Source organism: Brachionichthys hirsutus, chromosome 2 (genome assembly GCF_040956055.1).
Source record: "Brachionichthys hirsutus isolate HB-005 chromosome 2, CSIRO-AGI_Bhir_v1, whole genome shotgun sequence".
In the NCBI taxonomy this organism is placed as follows: domain Eukaryota; kingdom Metazoa; phylum Chordata; class Actinopteri; order Lophiiformes; family Brachionichthyidae; genus Brachionichthys; species Brachionichthys hirsutus.
In genome coordinates this window covers 12,536,215-12,561,270 of record NC_090898.1, presented here as the reverse complement: position 1 = coordinate 12,561,270, position 25,056 = coordinate 12,536,215, and the positions used below count along the sequence as shown (strand labels likewise).

Sequence of the window (25,056 nt, the reverse complement as noted above, 5' to 3'; positions counted from 1 at the left end):
GACACCCCTTTGTCTCCACTACGCGTTTCGTGTTCCAGTTTGTTTGAGACATCTCTGTGCCCCCGCTGCTTGTGGTTCTGTGTGTGGATAACTGTTTGAGGAATCTGCAGGTGGTAATTGGTGGTATTCATCGTCCCCCCCCCCCCTATTTGCTTTTGCTACGGTGCGTCTTGCGCTTGCAGTATGTGTTTTGGATCCTGTGATTTGTTTTAAAGTTTTCTTCTTTTCATTCGGTTTTAACATCCATTTTTATTTTTGCCTTGTTTAATTTGCTGTAACGTGTGCTGATCTGTCTGTTTTTCTTAGCTGCTGTTAATTCACTCGTAATCTGTGATTCGTAATCTGTATGTGATTTAGTTAATGGAGCAAATCCAACGTGACTCGATGGTTTTCGGTGTTTATTGAGTCTGATATGAATAATTCTTTTTGCCAGGGAGCCAAATGTTTATGAAAGGCTTGATTCTACCTTTTTTTATATATATTTCTGTAAACCAGAATATGTGTGAAATTAATTGATTTTCTTTTTTTTTTTTGCACCTGAGTAAATTGATTTTCAGCGTCTCCTGCATTGCTCTATTCACGATTCCAGGTTAACGGCGTCTGACGAGCCGTGCGCGTTCAGGCTTCATCTCCAGACAGGTTAGGTCTAAAAACCGCGAAGCTGCTGTCTGCGTGGACTGGTGCTGAAGTCTCCCGTCCGACTGTCAGGACCTCTGCCAAATCTCGAGACATGGCGACGAACGGCACTAAAACGGATGGACAAGTCACAGAATTGAACGAGGTGGCCACAAATAACGACAAGCCCAAGTCACTGGACGTGAAAGCCGAGAAGCAGAAAAAGGACATGCCTGATAGAGAAACATGGGGGGGAAAGTTTGATTTCCTCCTGTCGTGTGTGGGTTATGCAATCGGACTGGGAAACGTCTGGAGATTTCCCTACCTCTGTGGGAAAAACGGTGGAGGTAAACATGATTTTCACAGCTAATTTCAGCAAACTGCGCAGCGCGTTCTACTGCATGAGAGACACAGTCACGCTTATCTAACTGACCTTGTCGACGACATGAATAGAAAGATTATCAGAAACGTTTACTGACGCTGTGTTGTGTTTCTGAACTGATGCGGCAGTGCAGGTTTAGTCTGAAATGTTGTTGTTGTTATTGTTGTTGTTGTCATTGTTTCACTTTGTCTACTTTTTTCCACCCAGGAGCCTTCTTGATTCCATATTTTTTGACTCTCATTTTTGCTGGAGTCCCTTTGTTTCTACTGGAATGCTCCCTCGGTCAATACACCTCAATTGGAGGGCTTGGCGTGTGGAAACTGGCCCCAATGTTTAAAGGTACAGTACACCTCCCTGCAGCTAAATATTCATGGGAATTTGTGTTTTGATGCCAGGCCTGTCTTAAACTTGTTCATGCTTTCATATAAATAATTTGGTCTATCAGGATTTATGGCCACATAACACACACTACCGAGTTTTATTACAGCAGCTGATTCATTTCTGTATAGGTGTGGGCCTTGCAGCAGCTGTCCTGTCCTTCTGGCTTAACATTTACTACGTTGTAATCATTGCTTGGGCCATTTACTATCTGTACAACTCCTTCAACACTGTAAGTATGATAAAGCCTATAGCCCTATACCCACATGACCAACGAACAGACTAAATCAGCATCGGTTCAAGGTTGTTCTATCAGTAGATGGGGAATCGCAGCCCGCTGTAAGAAATATAAAATCCTTGCAAAACAAACTTGTTTGGTTCTGCAGGTTCTTCCGTGGAGCTCATGTAACAATGCTTGGAACACAGAGAAATGCTACACAAACCATTCCATTGCAGACACCACCAACCTCACCAGTGCAGTGATGGAGTTTTGGGAGTAAGATACTGGCATTTTATTTCTCTTGCTTTTGAAACAACAGCGCCTGCATGCTGCCCAGAGGCACATAAACGACAGCCTCTCCTGCCTGTGTGTATTCACTTTGTGTGTGCATAATAGTCTTGTTGTCGCTTGCTCTGACTTGCAGGCGCAACATGCATGAAATGACTGATGGCTTGGAAAAACCAGGCCAGATTCGAGCGCCGCTGGCTATAACACTGGCCATCGCCTGGGTCCTCGTGTACTTCTGTATCTGGAAAGGGGTTGGTTGGACAGGGAAGGTAAGATATTTGCCAGATCTGGGTATCCACCGTGTCTTATGGTACGCAGGTTTACAATACGGAGTAGTCTGTGACAGCTATGAAATATTCATTAGTTTAATATCACCTCATCCATCATTCAGAGCGCAGCCAGCATTGTCCATATTCAAAAAAAAAAGCAGAGGAATAAAACAGTAGGATCTGTGAACATGGGTGTCTCTAACGGCAGCGTCTCTAATTCCAATCCTCCTGAGACGGTGTCTACGTTGAGTGTGGATTCACGATACGTTGAGCAAGAAACAACCACATGCTGCAATCCGGTTTTGTCCCCTCCCTCCACTTGGAGCAGTTTCTCTCCCTTGTGGTGCCACATTTCCAAAATCTACTGCACCACGTGACCGTGGCAAATAAAATTTGTTTTGGGCACATCCCCCTTCCACAATTTGCTCACATAGAGTCGGGAATTCGTGTCAACGCTTAAAGTGAAGACGCATCGATTTGTTTGCTGAATATTCAGCCTCTTTGTTAGATTATTATTGTTGTTTTTGTTGTTTTTGTTGTTTTGCTTGTCTGGAGAAGACAAAAGAGAATAAATCTAGAAAATGTTCAAAAACCCTCAAGTTGGTGAATTCTACATTTACAATTTAGTTATATGCATCACAGATTGTCTCAAGGTGCAGCCGCGGGATCCAGCTGGTGATGCTGTCATTCATTTTGTAGGTCGTTTACTTCTCTGCTACGTACCCGTACTTCATGCTGTTTATTCTCTTCATCCGTGGGGTGACTCTTCCCGGAGCGAAAGAGGGAATACTGTTCTATATCACACCTGACTTTCAAAAGCTCAAAGAATCAGAGGTAAATACGCAGTATTTTAGGACCGGTACTTGTGCGTTGCACGCTGTCATGCAGGTAAACAGTGTGTTGCGTTGCTTTCTCTGTCAGGTATGGCTGGATGCAGCCACTCAGATCTTTTTCTCCTATGGATTGGGATTGGGGTCACTTATAGCTCTGGGCAGCTACAACCCTTTCAAAAACAATGTTTACAGGTAAGACTGGAGATAGTTGATGGAATAGAGTTCATCTTTTGGGCAATGAATGCTGCTGAATTTTAATACATGTGAACAAATTATAATGGCAATAATTAAATCCCCCCCCCCCCCTCCCCCCCATATAATGTGCTCATATCTCATGAATGGATTCTTGATAAGAGCCCATAAAGGCTCTTATTAATTCAAGTTGCTGACATGAATGCAGTAACAATCTAAGAAGGAGGCTCTTTCTGGCTGCTGGTGTTGCATGCTTCTCTGAAGCCTGTGTGTGCTTCCTCCAACAGATCCATAGTTCTGGGTCACACAAATATTCAGTTACGTAAAAACGGTTGCCTTCAACGTGTGTCCTTACTTCACATTAGTCTATCTCTAGAATAATTCTTATCGTATCTGACTAACTGTCAAATTATATTCATTTCTATCATGAGTGGTAAAACATGCATCTTTGCCAAGCGTCTGTCCGATCTAAAGGAATTAGTAGCAACGATGCATCCTCACAGCAACTCTTTCAGACCTTAGGGTCTCCTGTGTCCGTTTTCCGGGACATCAACACAATGAAATAAATAAATAAATAACAAGTGAACTTAAATGTTTGACCACAGGCATATTCTCTACATCCTCTCTGCAGAGACTCTATCATTGTGTGCTGCATCAACTCGTGCACCAGCATGTTTGCTGGTTTTGTAATCTTCTCCATTGTGGGCTTCATGGCACACGTGACAAAGAAAGACATTGCCAGCGTAGCGGCTTCAGGTAAATGTCCCTTGTGAATGACTGCAGAGCAGATCTCGCATCCTCCCTTTTATGTATTTGCTGCTCTATCTATTACATTATGAGAATAACCCTTAGTTTAAATAAATATTTCCTATTTACAATCAAGGGCCTGGTTTAGCTTTCCTGGCCTACCCGGAGGCTGCGACCCAGTTGCCGGTGTCTCCTCTCTGGGCCATTCTGTTCTTCTCCATGCTGCTCATGCTGGGGATCGACAGCCAGGTAAGGGGCTTGAAGATGATCTGCTCATGGACTGACCTAAATATTAGACATTCAGGTATATATCCTGCAAGTCAGCCCTGCTCTCTGCATGATAAACATGAATGTATGGCTCGTGGGCAGATAGCTGAGCTTTTCCACCTTCCTGTGCCTGCAGGAGCCACTGATTTGATGTCTGTTTTCATGCATATCAAGGTCTAAAATCAGACCATGCAGACTAGGAAAAATGTATACTTCAAATACTAAAATACATATTACAACTCTATCCTAAATGATAGCGCTGCTGAGCTTTTGCATAACAGCGCTATTACCAAAACGGCCTCCCTAAAAGTTGATGCTCGGTCATTCAGTAGATTGCTTTAATGTCTTTGTCCCATGGTTTGGTGCACACAGAAGTTCTTTGCAATTTAGCATCATCAGTCACCCTAACAACTAAAATAAAATAAAAAATATTAATTTGTTCCCCCCTTTGCAATAAATTTAGCAAAAATATCCACCTATACCTCTTCATGGCAAAGCATATAAAAAACAATATGTACTCTGCACATGAAAGCATATTTGTATCAAAGAAGAAGCACCAGATGCGAACGTTGCAAAAATTCACACTTGCTCTTAACGCTGTTTTTATGATTTTGTCCTTCAGTTCTGCACCGTGGAAGGCTTCATCACCGCTCTGGTGGATGAGTTTCCCAGAGTTCTTAGGGGTAGACGAGAGATCTTCATCGCAGTCGTCTGTCTGGTCTCCTATGTGATCGGACTTTCAAACATCACACAGGTACAGCGGGGCGGCGCGCTTGTATTAGACTATTAAAAGCCCCCCCAAGAAAACGGAGGAATGCAATTATAGCATATGAATCGATTTGTATGTAACCCTCATCTTCCTTTGTGGAATCAGGGTGGAATCTACGTGTTCAAGCTGTTTGACTACTACTCCGCCAGTGGAATGTGTCTGCTGTTCCTTGTCTTCTTTGAATGCATCTCCATATCCTGGTTCTACGGTGTGTATCACGCCGTAGAACACACAAATCAAATGTTCAGAATATGTGAATTTTTTCCCCCTCCCGGTTTACCAAGAAGAGCTTAGTAAAATGGCGCAAATATTAACGAAGAAATCTGTCCAGAGATATACTTGCAGAGCTTCAGATGCATTTCAGCCTCAAGGTCAAAAGCGCTGAAGCGCCCCACCTCGCCGTCCTCAAAAGCAGGAAATTGAAATAAGTTGGATGTGAATATTTTGATCATTTATCTCACAGGTGTGAACAAGTTCTACGACAACATCGAGGAGATGATTGGCTACAGGCCTTGTTTATGGTGGAAGTTGTGCTGGGTCGTGTTCACCCCTCTCATCGTCGGGGTGAGTACTTATAACGAATTTAGCGGCACGTCCAGAGTCGATGACATGAAAAATGAAGCAATAAATAGAGTCAATAATTCCTGCCTGTGGCCACGCTCAGGCGGGGACGGCGCTGCCTCTCGTGGGTGGTGTCAGGATGCGTAAAGCGTCTTGTGTCTCCCGCAGGGGGTGTTCCTGTTCAGCGCCATACAAATGGTTCCTCTCACAATGGGAGACTATGTGTTCCCGGCCTGGGGTCAGGGAGTCGGCTGGCTCATGGCGCTTTCCTCCATGATTCTCATACCAGGATACATGATCTATATGTTTCTGGGACTCAAGGGAACTTACAAAGAGGTAAGGATTGGCCCGGGCTTGTGAGTTGTTGCGTGTTTGCGTGGCCACGTTTTAATCCTGGGCTCTGTTCTGACTCTGCGGCCTGTTTTGACCCTCCTACGCGTCGTTCTCTCACAGCGACTTCGGATCATGCTAAAGCCTCCTGCGGTTATCAGGCGACCCCAGGAGAATGGACCTGAGCAGCAGGTGGAAACCAACACCGCTAACCTATCCAGTCCGGCCAACCCCGTCAGCCCCGCCAACCCGGCTCCCGCAAACCCTTCCAGCTCCACCAATCAAGCGCCACTAAACTCAGCCAGCCAGGCAACCCCGGCTAACCCGCCAGCAAATCCAGCCGCAGCCACAAGCCCGGTGAACCCAGCCACTTCTCCTATCATCACCACCACCATCACCACCACCACCCCCATGGTCAGTCCAGCGAACCCCGCCGTCACATCCGTCAGCCCAACCAGCCCACCACCAAACGCAGCTCGCCTAACAGAGCCTCTCAGCGCCGCGAATCCAGCGAGTTTGGCCTCCAATCTGACCACCGCCGAGGCCAACGTGTAGACAACAAAGAATCCCTCATGGAGCACGTAGACAAAAAGAGAACATTACAAAGGACTTCCAAGATTTTAATTGATTCACCTACCTCCGAGGGCAATATGTGATCAAAATAGGTTTTCAAACCATGTTTAATTTTTCTGCATTTGTAAGGCCGATGATGTCTCGTTGTTGATTTGCATTCTAAAAAAAAAAAAAAAAAAGAAAAAAAGAACAATATCAAAGACTGTTAGTGTTCAGAAATACAACCATAATTCAGAAAAATATATCAACATACTGTGTAATACTGTGAGAAGAGAAAAAAAACATAGAGATATAGATTAGAGATTTGTTGAATATCTTCATGAATCAAGTAAATACCGTGTGAATATAGTAGATGAAGTTGTGACCAAAATTGAGAGCGCAAGGGATGGCGTCAATTTTTATTATTGTGGATGTTTACTGAACCTCACACAGTTGTCTCTTTTCCGAACGTTTCACTCTGTGAGGTGGATTTCAGGCCAGAATACAAACAAAGGAGCTCTGAGATAGCACAATGCTAATAAGGCGTTCAAGTTTGGGAACCCAGTATTTGTTGCAAAAGATTCTGTGTGTATGAGAGACTGTTATTTTCCTTCCCTTTTTTCCAGTCAAAAAAGGGAAAACTTTTATGTGATTGAAACATTTTTAGAATTATTTTTTAGGATGTTTTATACTATATTGTGTTGTGATGGAGGACCAAAATCATGAGGCAGACAAAAGCAAAAACTATGACATTTAGCGTGCGGTTGGCAAAGCACAGGGTACGATGAAGTACGTGGGGGGGGGGGGGGGGAAGCACAGGGTACGATGAAGTACGGCGGGGAAAGAAGCACAGGGTACGATGAAGTACGTGGGGGGGGGAAGCACAGGGTACGATGAAGTACGTGGGGGGGGGAAGCACAGGGTACGATGAAGTACGTGGGGGGGGAAGCACAGGGTACGATGAAGTACGTGGGGGGGGGGGAGCACAGGGTACGATGAAGTATGGGAAAGAGGGGGGGGAAAAGCACTGGGTTAGAAAAGCTATTTACAAACAGTGACTATCCCTTAATGCTGACAGTCAATCCTGTTTACGTTTTGCATGCTTTTCCTCAGGAACATCAGAGAAAAAAACAATTCTGAAATGTCTCCTGACCTACAAAAAGAAGAAGAAGAAGAAGAACAGAGAAGGCCTTAAGCCAATGCCACAATTTCCACTAGTCTGTTAACGCGACTGGGCAGAACTACAAAATACAGCTTTGTATGCTAGCACAACAACCTGGACTAACTCTGTGTTCAAGTTGAGTCGTTATTTATTTATTTATTTTTTTCTCCATGTGTTACGATCAATTCTATATTGATCAATATGTATTCAGCAATACATATGTAGTCGTTGTAAGTGCAGGCCGGTCCAGCCAGTGGTCTGTTTCTCTTTTTGTTTCTGTTGTCTTTGCTTTACTAGTGAAAAAGCACAACGCTTTAATTTCCCCACACTTTTGCCATGGTGTGTTAGGACAATGTTGGTTTGCTTCCACGGCAGCTACCGCGAAAGGCATCCGGGGCGAAGACAGAACACGTTTACCACGAAAAGCAAAACAACGGAGCGAAAATGTGAAATGGCTACAGTTCATGTCGTGTGAATTTTGTATAAAGTTATTCTACCACAGTTTCCTCTGGAACTTTGTTGTAAAACCGTACCGTGTAAAACATGTAACTGTGAACGTCTGTACTACATTGGAAGTTATCGTCTAAATGTTGAAAAAAAAATGGAGTCGCTGTTTTCTGCAATAATATTTTGATCACAGAAGCTAAAGCACATATCTGACGGAAATATACGAAATGATTATGACGTGAAGATGATGATAGTTATATTGAAAATAGAAATTATGTCTAGTAAAACGATATTGTTTTGTATATTTTTAACTGTCTCACTGCCTAATGTAAAACATAATAGAAACATGATATGTATTTAAATGGTGTCACATGATAAAGCACGATTGTTATGTTATACAAAGAGAAAAAAAACAAAGAATGAAAAAATAAAGAGTTCTAGAAAATATAAATGCAAAGCAAGCCTGGCATATGTCCCTCGTAGTTTGTGCGTTTAAAGTCGCAGCCGTGCGCTTTTCAACACCTGGATCTGGAAATCTGGAAATTAGGTCAACCCCACATTCCGTCAGAAGACATCCGCTGCTGCTGAATCCTCCTGTAATTGGCTGTTGTTCCCCCTCTTGTGTTGTTAGCCTTTGAGTATTTTCCATTTAATAGGTATAGGAAAATGCGAGACCAATAAAAGCAGGGATTAAGAAGAAAAGACATACAAAGGGCCGCCCTGCTGGATTCATTTTTATTCTTTAATAAGAGAGCGGCCAGGTGAGGCGTGTAAAATTAAACAGAACTTCCCCTTCTGTAGTTTTGGGTGAAGAGGAAACTTAACATTGCTGTAACCCCCCCCCCCCCCCAAAAGAAGAAGAAACAGACATCAAAAGGCAGCGAGAAAGAGAACGGTGTCTGAGGTGCTTTATGAAGTGTCAGAAACACAAGCTGATACAGACGACTCGGCAAGAAGAGCATCAACAGCGTTTGCCCCGGGGCCTGGATTGCCTTCCCGCCCCATCTCCCCAACCTCTGATGGTTCTCTGGCTATCTGTGTGTGTGTGCGTGTGTGCACGCATGTGTCTTCTCCCCCCACCTCCTCCAGTTGCTGCTTCCATTAGCTTCCAGCGTGATAAAAGAGGCAGCACCAGCTGACACCACCACAATGACTCAACGTGGATAAAAGAGTGGGACGTCCCCTTTAGTGGCTCAAGGCGACCTTTGCCAACCAAATATTGTGTATGTGTGTGTGTGTGTGTGTGTGTGTGTGTGTGAGCGAGAGAGTGCATAGAAACCTATGTGTGTTTGAGTGGACTGGGCTCTTAATAACGCCCTGATGGAAGACTTACTGACCTCCTTCGGTCCCAGTTATGCCATTTAGTGTCGTTACCTATAAAAACCAGTCGACACAGGGCGACAAGCACCGATGTCTTACGTACGCCGGAGCTATGCATCATCATTTTCAGCAGCGGTGGGAAGAAAGAGGAAGATCTAGATTAGTTAGGAGTGATCTAGCGGAACACTAGTGTGTGTGTGCGTGCTCGCGTGTGTGTGTGTTTAATCATAGAAGACGCACAAGCAGAGGACCCATTTGTGAACCTCCTTCTTTTATCACTGTGTTACGATGAATTCCGTCACCCTCTGATTACGTGACCCGATTAGAGATATCATGCATGTTGCTCGCTCCACTCAAACATTTTTTTGTTGCTGCTAAATAACATTTGTAGCCCAATAAAAAAACGGCTTAAAGACGCTTCTCGTCTCTGAATCTGGGTGACAGCCGACCCTGTGATGACCTCACTGACACGATGACCTGGTGAACGAGTCGATCCGGTTCCTGCTCTGAATGCTCTTCCTGCTTTTTTATTGTTTTCTGTTTTCTTTGTGTGAGATCATAATCATTAAACAGTTTCCAAACTTTTCTGTGTTATTCGCCCTGTCCCTGTCTCGTAATAAAGATAACATGCAGCTTATTGGCTCTGCAGCTGCCCATGTGCATTAGGCGCATACATGTATAAGGATTGTACAAATTAAAACTCGAGCTGGAAACGTTTCAGAAACAACAAACAAGGTAAGTTTTGACACTAAAATCCCACATCCTCCTCTCAGCCCCCTAAAATAGACAAACACGCCCCGGGTGACAACTCCGACTGCCACATCGCATTGTGTTGTTGTCACTATTAAGCCGATCTAACTACCTCACATGTAAGAAAACACCTAACATTATCATGTTGGACGTAAACAATAAACATGGATATTGTTAGCACTCACAGCTGTCGACCGAGCACGTTCCTGCTGGGAAATGAAGCCGGCCTTTTCTCTGCCATTCCTGTGCAATTAGCTCGCTGCTAGCTTTAGCAATGCACCAGCTCAGAGGTCCTCAAACATGAGCCATGAGTCCCAGGACCGGGGTACAGGATGGGCCAGCTTATTCTGAGAGCTGAATTAAATTAGTTTGTTTATTTTTATTTTTTATTTTTTTGTCTGATCATTTGATCCATAATTGTTGTTGGGATATTTTCAAAAAACATACTGCAAAAAAAAAAGATTGTAAATAATAATGTAATTTTTTATTTGCCTCTGGCCTTATCGGCTCATCCGGCCATTTTCCATTGTTTGGTGTTGAGCATTTCTTGGCGCTCTCTGTCACAAGCCTATTTTTAAAGTAAAAAAAAAAAAAAGAGAGAAAAAATGCTCACAGTGTGGCCGCAAGAGCGGCCACTGAAGAAGCAAACTGGTGATCCATGATGCTTTTATGAAGGGATGACAGAACGCCACAGCTTATGAACTCACACAGGCTGCAGTGATTAATCCTCGCAGCCCACTTAAAGCAAGAAAAACAAATTCTGCTGTGAAGATGAAAAGGCTGATAATTATGTTTATATTTTCTCTTGTTTTTAACCCCGGTGCCAAAGGATTTTCTTCATCATAACGCCCTATTGGCTTTACGCTGTGGGTCACCGAACCTGCGTGTTTTTGATGTGGATTTTGTGTGATCATTTGTGACATTTTCCCTCTGATGCATTCGGTTTGCCCCAGACTTGCTCACCCGAGAATCCAAAGCAAATACATTAATGAATAACTAATCTTTGCAGATGCATGAATCTACATATCAATGTAATCAGAGGATGTTGTGTGCCATGGCTATTTCCAGCAGAGGGGCTGAGAGGATGTCAAGCATGCAAAGCCTTTCTGCATATATGCTAATTGGGCTCCATTTTTCCAATCTGAATTTGAACCTCGCTGGCATGAATTGTTTGCAACTTTTAGGGAACCACGGTGTCTCTTTGCAGATGTGCATAAACTGCAGCGACGCTTACATGCTGTGGAGCTTGCTGAGATCTGAGGTGAGCGTGTGCACGCTGCATGGGACTTGGGAAAATGTGATTCCCTGTGATTCTTTTTTCATAATGTGTTCTTTTGACACAGCAAATATTGCCGTCATTTTTTGTGCACGGGAGTTCAGAAGGCAGGCAAAGCACATGATTTCAGTGCAGATGAAAACATAACACTCCGAAGCATCTGCAACTGAGGTTACCCTGCCACAAATCCTGAGGGATTATCACACTCGCTGCAAGAATTTCTGTGGTTTTGAATTAACAAATCCTCTTCTTCTGTAAATTTACATTACATTACCCTCTCCCCATTTTAGCTCTAATCCTACAATGCCATAAAGAAAACCCTGCAATATCGGTCCAGTCCGGTGTCTAGCATTAATATTTGTTTTTGTTTGAAGTTCTCTTCTGTATAGGTCTGCACAAAACCAGTGCAATTCCTCTGCTTTATTTCCAATCAAAGAACACTGAACAAAAAGGAAAATGAGTCTCTGCGACTCAGTGAATTTAAGGTTATTCTTTTGGTATATAATCTATTTTAATATATATATATATATAAACAAACTGCAAAACCAAAAGATATCGAGGCCTGTAAACCTCAGATCTTTAAATGCCATTAGGGTTTGCTTGATTACGCCAGTGTGCATCAAACATGAAATGGCTGCAGTCAGAGACGGATAATTGACAGGGTTGAATAGTTCATGCCAAATAAACCCAGGGGAGAAAACCCCCCATGTTGAGCGAGGCACGCTTCTGTGCCTGGTTATCACGCGCAGTGGGCGCTCCTGATGACCTCGTGCGCCCCGATGGGAGGAGCGCGCATGCTCCCCATCGAGAAGCTCCTCTAATGGCATCCTCCTGGATTCCACTGCTAAAGATTCCTGGCCCCGCCCTCCACCCGGCCGTGGAACTTTGATAATGGCTGACAAATATATATATATTTATTTTAATAACCTCTGGTGTTATTTGTTTCCCTTTTCTTATACACCGAGATGACAACAAAAGAAACGCTCTCTTATTTTGCGCTGAATTTCATGACCCTGCAGCTCCAGTCTCCTGGAATGTAACCAGCACTGACTGACGATGCTGCGCATTCACGCACCTGTATGTGTGCGTACAGCACGTGCAGATTGCATGCATTTGCACACACACACACACACACACACACACACACACACAAACACAAGTTGCTTGTCTTGCGTGTTCTGTTGAGTTTGCGTCCCTGCGCGGTTGTGTGCGCACCTGTGTGTGCATGCGTTCACAAATACTCCCGTTAAACGTAAAGACAGGATCAGGCAGCTGCTCCAGGCACATATTTAGTAAAGACCTGCGTTCTAAATAAATTCTGTCAGATTATGGGATGTTGTCTGGGTCGCATCTTTTTACAGCCGTGGAACTAGAAGCGAGGTGGGAAAGGAGGAACAGGTAATTAAAAGAAAGTCCATGAGCCGAATGCCGTTTAATTTTAAACAAACAATCCTCCCATGATAACAGTTATGAACTCTTTTTTTTATCTGACACATATCATAAGCTGTTTATACAATGCGTGGATTACAGTTTAATTGTTTGTGCGCGCTAACAAATGTTGATTTGATCCTGTTTTTTGCCACATCGTTATGCAAATGTGACCGAGTGACCTCCACGCGTGCTCAGGCTGCATTATCCCGGCTGTTGCATGACAGTTTCACTCATCTAGTTATGCCCTTGACTGCACATTATGACTGCGCAAAGCAAGAGGCGCATATTCAAGCAGCCCCCACATGCATAACCCCCCCCCCCCCCCCCCCCCCCCCCTTTAAAAAACCCAAAAACGAGACAGGCGCGTAAAACGCGTGAAACGCGTAAAGCGCTGCGCTGCGCTCCGGGAGACGTTGTCAAGGCACGATGAGGTGCGGTTTACTCTTTCTGACACCGGAAACACACCGGAAACATTTCTAGAGTCGCTGTGTATATGCAAACGAGCTCATTCATTCCCTGTCTGTTTCGATTGTGTGCTTGAACAACATGCACACTCAGGCATGCGTGACGATTATGAGGTCTGAGGGCCTTCAGGGCGCACTCGGACTTGGGACTCCAGTGAATCATAGCTGTGACGTGCTGCAGGTTTTCTATTCCGGTTTGGGAACTGTTCTCCCTGAGTGGTCCAGAGAGGACCGCAGCATCCTGACCGGCCTGCATGCCCTCCCTCCTCAGGTATATGCTTCATTCCTCCTCCACCGCCCTCCCTCCTTATGAGCTGAACTGCAGGTGAGATGCTTCACCAGGAGGAACCAACCAACCGAAGGACACCGAGGAAAACGTAAGATTCTTGGCAGAGGCTTTGGAATGAAAAGAAAGCTCATTTTGATAATTACCAAAATGCATCTTCTTGATTTCCTTTCATGGACTAAATAAAGGAGGGAACTTGATTCTATGCTTTATGAATCAATCCTCTGATGTGAAACTGGAGCCGTCAGTTTGTTGGTCCCGCAATAAGAGTCGAGGTAAAACACAGAGTTGAAGTGAAGTTCCTGGTTTGCCGAGCACATCCTCTGGGGGGGGTGGGGGGGGGTGCTGATGTGGCGTGTGACACGTCTCACCTTATCACTCTGCCTCACGGATGACCAGCCACATCCCAAACCCCACACTGTCAGGTGTGATAACGGTTTGAATCCCCCCCCCCCCTCTAAAGATGCTTTTATTTTTAGTTCACCTGCACATTGGCCACATTGAGGACCAGAGATAACCTGCTGATCTGCTCCCTCGGACCAGTGAGCCACTCTCCATTACTGGGCCGGGGGGGGCAGAGATCATCTGAGCTCCTGCATCAGGTTCACTGTGAGGATGACTGTGGCTGTTAAGCTCGCGGTGTTTTCCCACTTTAACTTTGTGCATTCAAAGTATTACCAGTAAAAAAAGAAAAAGAAACCTCATGAATATTATTGTTGAAGCTACACTTAATTATTGTTGTAGCTTGTCCTTGAGGTGACACACTTCTTTTTTTTTATTCTCTTCCCATCACCGACTTGCTTTCTTTTTTAATGTTGACTTAACTGCATACGAGTGAAATGAAGCCAGTAAATGAAAGAGAGCTCATAAAAACACGAGGAGTAAACTCGCCACGCCTGAAGGATCTTTGATATAGCTCATGGAAAAGGAGCCCCAAAGTGAAATTAACTGTCTCAGTTTGAAAGTAGAAACTGATTATTAGACATTAACAATCAGCACAGTCTCAATTCAAATTCAATTGATCCAGACCAGAACATTTTGCTGAGGCACTGTAATTTTCCCTATCCTATCAAATATTTTAATAATAATTGAACTTTGGGAGTAATCCTGTCACTAGAAAGAGAAACAAACCAGCTAAAACTTGACATTCATGTGATCATATCTACAGATCTAAGGCAGCTCCTTTAACTGGTTCATTAATATGAAAGAAAAATGTACATTTCAGCTTATTCTCTATATTTTAAATGAAGTAAACCAACTTGTCTCTTTTTACATTGTAAAAAAAAAAAAGTGTGTTTTATTTCTGGAGAAATGGAATGTGTGAGCACATTTGTATGAAAAACAAAACGCGGTGTCTTGATATAATTCATATAGGGAGCACCATAAATAATGATTCTATCAGATTGCACATGGCAGCGTTTAATGGCACTTTTTCTTTTCTCTAACATCTTATTTTTTCTGGCATTGAACGCCTTTGGCTTTCCTTTCAGCAGTGAAACTTCTGATCATTCCCACTTTGCTCTTGAAGACGAACGGGGATGCTGATAATAATGCCGTCTAACTGTACAGCCTCTGAAGTCTGATTCAACAAATGTTTTGGTGGAAGAGAAGAAAAATCAGCAAGGAGACGCTTGTTTTTGTGCCGGATTGTTCTCTTTGATCTGGAGTGCAGTGAAAGGGAGGGGGGGGAGGGGGGGTCGCATTATGTAACGTCTTCAGCGCACACATGGCTGACTGTGTGACTGCCAAACACATCGGGGGGGTGGGTGATGGTGTGGCAAAGGTGGGGGCAGCCGAACAGGCGAGGAAAAAGGTAAGGCAAACAATGGTAGATGGAATATTGCTCCTCAAATTAATGTTGGGTCGCTTTTATTATTAAAGCTTCTCATCCAAGCAGCTGGAACGCAGACCCAAACAAGCGAGACATGAAAACGCCCTTTAGTGATGGTTCAAACATTTAAAACCTCCGGTGTCAATGCATTTCCTCTTCTGCCTGCTGTTAAGTTGGAAATTTGGATAATTGTACGGGGGGGGGGGGGTCCTGATCTTGTGGAAGAACATGTTCTCCATCAGTGATTAACTAATTTTATTTTTATGCCCTAATTGTACGTGATTAATCATGAAGGAACAAAACAGAATCATGGCAACAGATGGCCCTTTAAATCAATCATTTAAAGATCAATCCATTATATATAAATGCATTGGAATTTTAGCCAACTTGTGGCCATGTGTGCAGTAAAACAGGTCAAAGACTAGGAGGAGGAGGAACGTATGATAATGGGAGCCTGCCAAATACACGCCACACTGGGGGGGGGGGGCTCTCTCAAGAAGGTCCTGTCTCCACTGATAGGAGCAGGAAGTGAAGAAAAGGCAAAGGGCGATTGGTAGAATGTGTTTGGCGGTGGTGGAGCTGATGCTGAGGAGGCCTGACAGGGGTCTGTTTCTGTTCGTTGGAGGAGCGTGATCCAGAGTGACCGAGTTGTCTTCCCTCCCCCTCACAAAGGTTACGCCATTGCCAGCAGTCCCGATGACACAGTGAATGAGCCCCAAAGTCGGGGATGCTCATCAGGTCTCGCCTTAAAATGCACGCAACCCCCCTCGATCGATCCGTGCCACGTTCAAGAGTCGTTTATAGGTGGCGTCCGGAGATGGATCTCAATACCCCCCCCCCCCCCCCCCTCCTCCCATTTGTTTTGCGACCTATAGTGAGGATGCGGTTGCGTTTTAGAAATGACGTGCTCGCTAATCGGCTGTGTTGGGTTGTCAGCTCAGGGTGCATGATCTTGCCAGCATGACTCAAGTCTGCCCGTGAGCCGCTTCCTGTGCCTGTGCATATACTCCAGTCGCTTGCATGATCTATTTTAGCTCCTTTTGCCCAAGGATGTGTGTGCACGCTCACAGCAGAGCGCCACAGAAATAAGCAGAAGAGGAGGGGGGGGCGGATAGATAATGTTCAAATAATCTACAGGCAATCATGCAAATTCCTCAGACGCGGTGCACTCGGGGATGCTGGGGAATAGGGGAGTAGCTTCGAATTGTGCTCAGGCACAACAAATTTGGAATTACGCAAACGGGGAATGAGATCTCTAGCCGCCATTTGTATTTTGTGCAGGCCGACGGTGAACGCAATAAGCGAAACCCACATGGTTGACACCGCGAGGAACGCTTTTCCATTTATTTATTTTTTCTTGTAATGAAATCATGCATTTACTCCATCAGATTAGTCATAAACGCCATACCCTTTTGCAGAATGCAACCTTTTCATTGGTTTCACGTATCCACCGGAGTGCAGAGCAGAGAGGGTGTGCGTGTGTGTCTTCTGCATGCCTGGAAGCAGCAGAGTGCGTTTCTGTTCGAGCAATAACAATCAATCCTCCATTGCTAGCACAGACGCCGCGCTGTTTGAGGCCTCCACATTACGATTCTGGCGTGGCCCCTGATGCGTCGTCATGATTCAGACATTAGTTCCATGTCGGCCACCAACGCTCGTATGTGTGCAGATCTGCAGTTGGCTCCATGAAAATGTGGATCTCTTCCCTGTAATCCCGAAGGACCAGGCTTCCATGGAATGGAATGGAACAGCCGAAGCAAGGGCATTGTGGTTGGGGAGGCAGTGGTCTGTCGGAGGGGCTGTCGAGCAGATTTGAGGCGAGGGGTGAGAGCAACAATAGGCAAAAGGTAAAGGTAAAAAAAAAAAAGCAGAAATGGTGCTTAGTAAATTAGCCCAAATGAATTTACAATTTCATTCAGTCTATTAATATTTTAAAATCGACCTCAGATAAGATGATCTGATAAAATGATCAGATCATCTGGCTGGATTTATATATATATAGTATATCAATGAAAAACAAAATCCTTTCAAAGCAAGAGTTTTAGATCTGGAGTCATGTTGGGTGACATCAGCAATGCTGCCAGGATTACATTCTTGCTGCATCCGTATCAATGTTCCCAGAATGATGACGCGTGTGTCTGTTTGATCTCCAGGGACTGAAGAAGTTAAAGCGGGTGCCCGCAATGTGATGTAACAGCGCCATCTGCCGGTCGGGAAAGAGAAGTCAGCTAAAATGTCAGTCAGGCCTCCAGATCCATTCCCATTAAGCTATAATAAAGACGACTCCATGTGGCTTTCAGAGTCAATCCTGAAGTCCAAATCCAAAACTACTTATTACATTACATTAATTACAATACATGCATTTCTAACTTACAATTCTAAACAACTCACTCGTTTAGAACATGAGGGCCACAAATAAAAAGAGAAAAAGTAGAAAATGCGTAAGTAATTCAGTCAACTGTATGTTTTTCACGTTAGAAATAAAAGCGAATTGCAGGAACCTCCAAGAAAGTCATTAACACTTGTCTAAGGATTCTCCATGAACAAACACTATCATTGTGCTCCATGTACAATGATTAACGACACCAGTCACAGTTAGAGCCTAACATCTATGGCCCATTATATAAATGACACTTTAGGATAAAAGGCATTTGGCTAATTAGATGATGAATCGCATTCACGGCAGCACTTCAATAAGGGAAAGACAAATGTGGAGCTCCTGACTCCGGATTGCTGATACAAAAATGAGTTCATTTCTTTTTAAGCAGAAAACACACTTCATAGTGCCAGAATGTCCGCACTAAATTTCAAACAAACCTTGTGAAACATTGCACTAACAATGCTATTTGTGTTAATCATGAGCTTCACTTCCAACATCACACCTATCGAATTATCGTCACATTTAACAATGATGCTTCAGCCTAAATACAGGCCTACATTTGTTCAGGCTGCAATCAGGAAACAGTTAAAAATGCAAGTCCGGCATTTAATCTGTAATCTGATGAATTCAGTTTGTGACACTGCATGTAGTACAAGACAATAAATATGCAAAAGTTAGGAATTTGTGTCTTTTATTTAGAAGAAATTAAGTACAAAACAGTGGCATTTTCTTCCAGAGAAGTAAGGATTACGGTAAACAAGTGTTCCTTTCTCTATGTGGACGACACTTGGAGCAGGTCGATCTGCTTACATGTAGCAGTTAAATAAAGAACACTCCAAACATAACCCAAAAACCCGCCTGTGTCAAACAAGCGGATTCTGTGATAGTCACGAAATCCCACTGAAGCAAACGGAGATCTTCAACGTTTTAAACGCCGCGCCATCGGCCTTTCAACTGATTGTGTTCCTGCACTTATTCATCTGTTGTTCTTGGAAAATAATCAACTCTTAGGATAAGAAAAGAAAAAAAGCTTTGTTAGAAAACAAAGAGCATCGATGTTACATGAGGGGCCAGAGACGCGATGATCATTTCGCACTGCGCAATGAGACTTATATGTGTAAAATAGAGAGGAGATAGTATAAGTAACAATTTAGAAATGGTAGAATAATATAAATGTCTACGTTTCAGTCCATTCATATACAAACAAATCTGAAATTTCAATATATTTCAAATCAGTGTTGACAACTAAGTTATGCTGGTATAAGAGAACTTAAAAAATTAAACTCAACTTCCCAAATGACAACTTTTACCCACAATAAAATATTTCAGGGAAGGCTCAATTAAAGAATAACTAAGCACAACTGAAGTGAGTGATGAGCCTCAGGGAGTCATGAAGGAATGTCGATGCCTACCGGAGAATTAAAGGCTTGCTTTAAGGGAAATTAACTGGAGGAATGGAGACGTCAATTCAAAGTTTGAATTCTGTAGTCGCATCTTTTCGTCTACAAGTCAGCAAGAAAAAAATAATCATTATTGTTCAGAATAAATAAAGCCACTGGTAACAGACTGCTACAAAGGATGGGATGTATTCAGTCACGTGTAAAGGAAAGCATCCTGCTCCACAGAATAACAGGGCGACACAGACTTTCAAACTGCATTCAGACAACCTTGCCAGAGGCTGCAAATTTTAGTTGGATGCTAAGATATACATCTACAGTAATGAAAATCCGATACAAAAAAATATATTGAGTACAACTGTACCAGCAGTGAGTATTTCTAAAATGTTAGATAAAAAATAAATTCTTAAGAAATATAATAAAAGGTATAGAATATGGTTTGTAATAGAAACCAGCTATTTGAAACATGCTTTTTTTTCTCCACTAGACACACCTAGAACGATTTAGATTATTTAAAGTACTGAGAAGAGAGACAGGAAACAAGAAAGTGTTAAATAAGCAGTTGATTAGTACAGATGAGGTCAAAGAAATCTTGTGTTGTGTAATCGGTGGTGGTTGGGGGGGGGGGGGGGGGTACCAGAGCCTAAAATGCATTATAATATTGTTAAAACACAAGGCACATCTTGAACACTCTGAAACTTTCTGCTGCAAACGTCTCCTCAAATGAGAGCTTGCTTGTCGTTTCAAATAAATTAGATGAGAATGAAGTGTGATTTCAGAATGGAAACAAGGACCAGCGTTATGGCTTATACGTGTGCAGCTTCCATGCATGCTGAAGGGAAAGGCAGAGATTTTCTTTGGCTATCCAGGAAAGTAAAAAAAAACTTAGAACAGATCTTGTAACATCTTACTACTTTCTGAATCTCATCAATGCAAAAAAACAAAACAAAGAAACTATGATTGTACAGCTAACATTCTCAACCCAACTATGTAATATTACTATTCCTTAATACAGACTTAACCCATTTTTAAGAAGAATCGGACCTCAGGGTCCGTGAGGGAGCAGTGGAAGGGAGCGCTGCGTTTCTTATAGTTGTTCTTTGCTAAGGAAGTTGATGCTTGGCAAGAAATGAGTGTGGAATATAAACGCCACTCTCGTGGGCAAACGGTAAGGAAGTCATCGCGATGGTTATTCTGCTCTCTCTCATGAATCCGACTCTGAGGATGGATGACCCCCACTTTTGGCCTTGATCTGGAGCCAGGTGTCGCCCAGCGCCTTGGCAAAGTGGTCGTCCACTGAACCGGAAATGGACACCAAGTTGGACGCGGGCTCTGGTTCTTTGTAGTTTTTTCCCAGGCTGCGACGGAAGTGCTCCTCGATCACCGGATCGCTGACCGTGTTCGCTGAAATGACATCGCAAGCAAACCATCAACTATATATTTGGACAGGAAACATTGAAAACATCTAGCAGTGCGGCGAGAGTGCAAACGATGCTGCTGCTAGCAACATATTATTTTCTAACCGTGACGATGAGGCGTTTACCACGTCATGTTTTCATTCGGCCTTCGGAATATGTTGATGATGGATTTATTTTGCTAATATATTGCTATATACACATGTTAAACTAGACACTGTACTCCCAAGACGTTTGGACGGGTTACCGTTGGTTTTCCTCTGATCTGGAAGTGGGCTGGAAGAGCAGCCGTTCATGTGGCAGTGAGACACGTTACAATTGCGGTTGCTCGCAGGTGCACAGGTGATGACAGAGGGTCGATTCTATGAGTGGGAAAACACACGCGTTATCAGCTGATGTACGGCCCTGTTCAGCACTTACTAATCCGCTCAAGAGAAACTTCACAAACAATATTTGTGCATTTAATATACCGTCTAATATTCATTTGGTCTTTTTAAATACATTACTGAAAAGGTATAAAAGGAACAGGGACAACAGGACATTTGTTGACTCCTGTGAAAAGATTCAACGTTAGATGAAATGAGCAGGATCTCTAAATGCGGCTTCAAACAAGTAGCAATAGGTTGCGAAATGCATTAAAAAGCGAGCCAAGCACCGCCCACAGCTGACACTTAAGGAAGGATGCTCATCTGGTTTCACGCTTTAGAGGTAAAACATCGACATAAAAGGCTGCAGTGCAGAATCGGGGACACCTTTAAACCTGGCGTGGGGGTGTTATGAGAGCTGGTCCGCCTGTTGACAAGAGCCGGAGTTCTCTCAGCTAGGCGAGACAGCTGACGGTTGCTATCAGAGCTAACGTGTGAGGCGGCAGCGAATGCCCTGGTGAGGATTCTCTCGTTTGAGCAACCAAAGCTTTCTTGTTCCGAGACGTCACTTTTTGACTCCCGAGTCCGGCCGACGTCGCCTTTCCCTCCATCCGCAGTATATCCTCCTTAACCGCTGCTTTCGGCGTACCTGCTGCCGCTCTCCAGTCCCACTCACGGCAGACCACTCTCTGCTCCCGACTCCAATGTCGCGGCTGCTTTTAGTCAGAGCCAGAGGCTGGTCAACAGCGTAGCCAGAAATGGAAGCATACAGGTGGTTCCCATGATGGCTGTGAGAAGAGGATGGAATCTGCTCCACGGGAGTTTGGCTGGGCCTCCAATGCTCATTACGGTTGTCTCCCACCGAGGGATGAGCCCTTGGTGTCGTACAAATGAACCAGTCAGTCATTTTTAACGGTGCTCTGGTGAACAGAGGATCAATAATATGTGTGAGCCTTTGAAAGGCACTTACAGCTGAGTGGCAAGCAATCTGCTCATTTTGGTCATGTGGTCATCGTCACAGTTCATTCGGTCGTCCATTTGTTCATCGCCAAACTTCCGTTTGTTTGGGCAGTGTGAAGGAGGAGCAGCTATGTTTGCCATGGCAGCGGGAAGGGAGGGCGTCCTGGACTCATCTATAGGAAGGTAAGAGTACAAACAAGTACATGAAATCAAATGGCATAAAAACTATTCTGGTTTAATAAGTTAATTCTAAGATATCTAACTTTGTCAAGGAACATTTCGACTTATCACTGATACTCTAAATGTGTTGATCTATTAAGATTACAGAGTTAAAGAAGTGAGTACCGGTAAGTGTATATGTATCAGCAAAAGACAAACTGATTCTCTCATTACTCCACACACATCCCAAACACGCGGACATTGTTCAAATTGATCTCTGATGGGAATGAAAGTTTAAATGGGCAATGAACAAGTTTAAATAAGTCTCTAAAATCCAACACAAAACCGCAGCAGCTTTACTGGGAAGCACGGCAAATCCTCTTTGACACGAGAAAATAACAATAAATGATCTCGCCAAATTATGTTATGACTGATAATTCTGGGACTTTTCTTGGTCACTTCTTAGCTCTCTCTGTAGTTTTGAACACTTCTGAAATGTGATATGAAGAAAGGACAGACGATTACAAAAAAGTTGTAGTTTGACTAAAGCGATCGATCGAGTATTCTTAACTTACAAGTTACATAAAACAACAGGATCTCCCACGATCACAAAAATAACGCCACGCTCCGGCGTGACAACAATGGCCCCTTCGCGTCAACGCAAGTCGTAAATCAAAACACATTTTAAGGGACCGGCAGCGTTTCAGTTGGAAATACTAACCTTACAAGACAATAACAACACATCGAGGCATGCTAACAACAGAAACAAACCTTCATAATGCAGCCTTCCGATGTTATTGTTCATCTTGTCCAGGAACTGATAATTCAACAGGTCCATTCTATTGGATAGCATTTACACGAACAAGTTAGCTACTTGCTAACATCACTGTTAGCAAGTATGCCAGAGAATGCATCAAAACGTTGTATCCTAAAAAGGGGGAGAAATTGGTAAACGGGCATTTAATCTTGTCTTAACTTCAAGCAGTTTAAATGAAGTGACTCTGGCCGGTGCTAGTGCAGATAGCGCTAGCCTGATGTTGTCGCTAAAAAGTTCGGGACTAGCATTGCAGCTAGCTAAGCAAGTACGACGCAGCTGCCTGCTACGATGTTAGACTCGGTTTGCCAGACTAGTTTTTATTAGTAAGTTAACGAGAAAGCTACACTCGCTGAGATGTGGGTTAGAAGAAACAGTTTACACAAAACGCGAGCTAAATAAGATCGTAATCCTAACTATTATCTTAGTTACAAGAGCTAGCTAACTGTAGCCACTTTGTCTATGAGCCAAACCAAAGTTAGCTGTAAAGTGCTAGTGCTTAACTTTTGTCATTCGCTCGTTTATAGGTTTCCAAACGAAACGTCAAAATACGAACTTTCTACGACCTCGCCTTACCTTCAGTGAGTTCGTGTCCAGCAACAAAATGAAAACGTAACGTTGCCAAGTTGATGTTATTTCATCGACGAGCTTAGCTTTACGTAGCTTCGCAGCTACCGCATCACCACGGCTAGCCCAGAGTATGTCTTTACGCTGCGCTCACGCACTTTCCCACAACACCCCCCCCCCCCGATGCAAACAAGGCTGGTTAGCGCCCCTAGCGGAGACGAGATGAACTGAGGTGATATATCCCTGTTTATCAAAAACCCCAAAAGACCTCCGCCGAGCAGCTCATTCCCCTCTTAATTTGATTTACAACATCCACATGGTGATCCGGGTCATCATCAAAAGGTTATACATTTTGTGTCTTTTTGGAATCCTTAAATGGGGTTTTTAATGTTAAAATGTAATATTTTTTCTAACGTCATTCTGGATCCGATCCGGATGAAATTCGGACTGTGTGAAATTCCATAAACATCGGCCAATAATCAATCAGTTATTGAGGAACAAATAATGATGCTCCATTGACTGCAATATTAATGAAAATTTCAAAGTGATCCAGAATCCAGGACCAAGAAACATTCCTAGTCTGTGAACCCTCACTGACAATGGCAATAAACACCTTCTGATTCTGATTCTGATTCTGTTCTCCTCTGGATCGTCACCAAAATCAAACATTCCCAACATTTCATCGAGATACTTTTTTAGTTACGAGTTCATGAATGACTGAATGAATGAATATCAAGCTACACCACCGAGGATGGAAGTTCCTGTCAGTCCACGATGAGGCAGCTTCCTGGTGTGATCAGTGCTGGAGGAAGACAAATGACAGTGTGTGTAAACTGTTGTACTGTGTTTGTGTGACCACTTTACTCCACTTGTGTCTCTGTTCTTATTATTACTGTATTTGTTTGCTTTTGTTTCTGATTCAATAAAAAGCATGATTTAACCTCAGCAAGGGGGGAAAAAAATACAGGCTGTTGTTTTTAGGATGCAAGCCACCCGGGTAAATTTGCCAATAAATGCCGTGATGCATTTTAAAATCCCTCCAGTGAAGATGCATCTACATCGGAAGGGACTGCTGCTTTTCCATCACTGCTGGCTTGTCCTTACAGCCATTTTAGATTTCGTGGCTGCATTTTACACACACAGAGAGATCTGCTGCTCATGGTCACATGACACAAAGAAAACACAAACAACAGGGGGAGCCAGAGCAGTTAGATTGCGATGCAGAATTCATCTTGCACTTATGCTGAAATCCCTTCTGTTTTAAATGCTATGGATCAGGGGAGCGCGATGCTTGTGAGGCAGTTTTTTTTTTAAAGCAGGGGGGAGGCAAACGCAGTAGTGTGACTGGAGAGTCGAGGACAAGAGGAGGAAGGAGCTGCAGAGCCGGAGCATCACTGCTAATGGTTGAGAAGCAGAGAGCGAGGGGATTGGCTAAGGGAGAGTGTAGCATCACTGCCAGTGAGGGGGCGCTCTGAGGATGCTCTGCTGAACTGGGAGGGAATACATTTGCAAGGAGTTTGCATTTAGAGCTCAGCCATTATCGGCTGTACACTGAGAACAGGGACTCCTCTGCAGAATCCTTTTCTACACCCAGTACTCCTTTAGTCTCCTGCTTTCCCAGCTGCAGCC

General features: G+C 43.6%; 2 protein-coding genes across 2 annotated transcripts; one reads left to right on the top strand and one right to left on the bottom strand.

Annotated features, from left to right (window-relative positions):
- Positions 1–730: 730 nt before the first annotated feature.
- Positions 731–6,406, top strand: slc6a1a (solute carrier family 6 member 1a). Its single transcript, XM_068753007.1, has 14 exons — positions 731–962; positions 1,205–1,336; positions 1,507–1,607; positions 1,762–1,871; positions 2,020–2,152; positions 2,852–2,986; positions 3,074–3,177; positions 3,809–3,933; positions 4,061–4,173; positions 4,814–4,945; positions 5,066–5,168; positions 5,424–5,524; positions 5,690–5,857; positions 5,975–6,406. Exons 1-14 carry the CDS (start codon positions 731–733, stop codon positions 6,404–6,406), a joined length of 2,121 nt encoding a protein of 706 aa, XP_068609108.1.
- Positions 6,407–18,430: 12,024 nt separating this feature from the next.
- On the bottom strand, positions 18,431–22,899 carry vgll4a (vestigial-like family member 4a). The gene is made up of 5 exons (XM_068748152.1): positions 22,818–22,899; positions 21,898–22,060; positions 21,577–21,802; positions 20,810–20,924; positions 18,431–20,551 (listed from the first exon to the last, which is right to left on the bottom strand). Exons 1-5 carry the CDS (start codon positions 22,897–22,899, stop codon positions 20,352–20,354), a joined length of 786 nt encoding a protein of 261 aa, XP_068604253.1. The 3' UTR covers positions 18,431–20,351.
- Positions 22,900–25,056: the final 2,157 nt, after the last annotated feature.

Coding starts and splice junctions, on each gene's coding strand:
- slc6a1a (XM_068753007.1), top strand. CDS start 731: ATGGCGACGAACGGCACTAAAACGGATGGACAAGTCACAGAATTGAAC. Junction 1,608..1,761: donor TGTACAACTCCTTCAACACT/GTAAGTATGATA, acceptor TTGGTTCTGCAG/GTTCTTCCGTGGAGCTCATG. Junction 3,934..4,060: donor TGCCAGCGTAGCGGCTTCAG/GTAAATGTCCCT, acceptor TTTACAATCAAG/GGCCTGGTTTAGCTTTCCTG.
- vgll4a (XM_068748152.1), bottom strand. CDS start 22,899: ATGCTATCCAATAGAATGGACCTGTTGAATTATCAGTTCCTGGACAAG. Junction 22,061..22,817: donor CGGAAGGCTGCATTATGAAG/GTTTGTTTCTGT, acceptor ACCTTCCTATAG/ATGAGTCCAGGACGCCCTCC. Junction 21,803..21,897: donor AGATTGCTTGCCACTCAGCT/GTAAGTGCCTTT, acceptor TACGACACCAAG/GGCTCATCCCTCGGTGGGAG.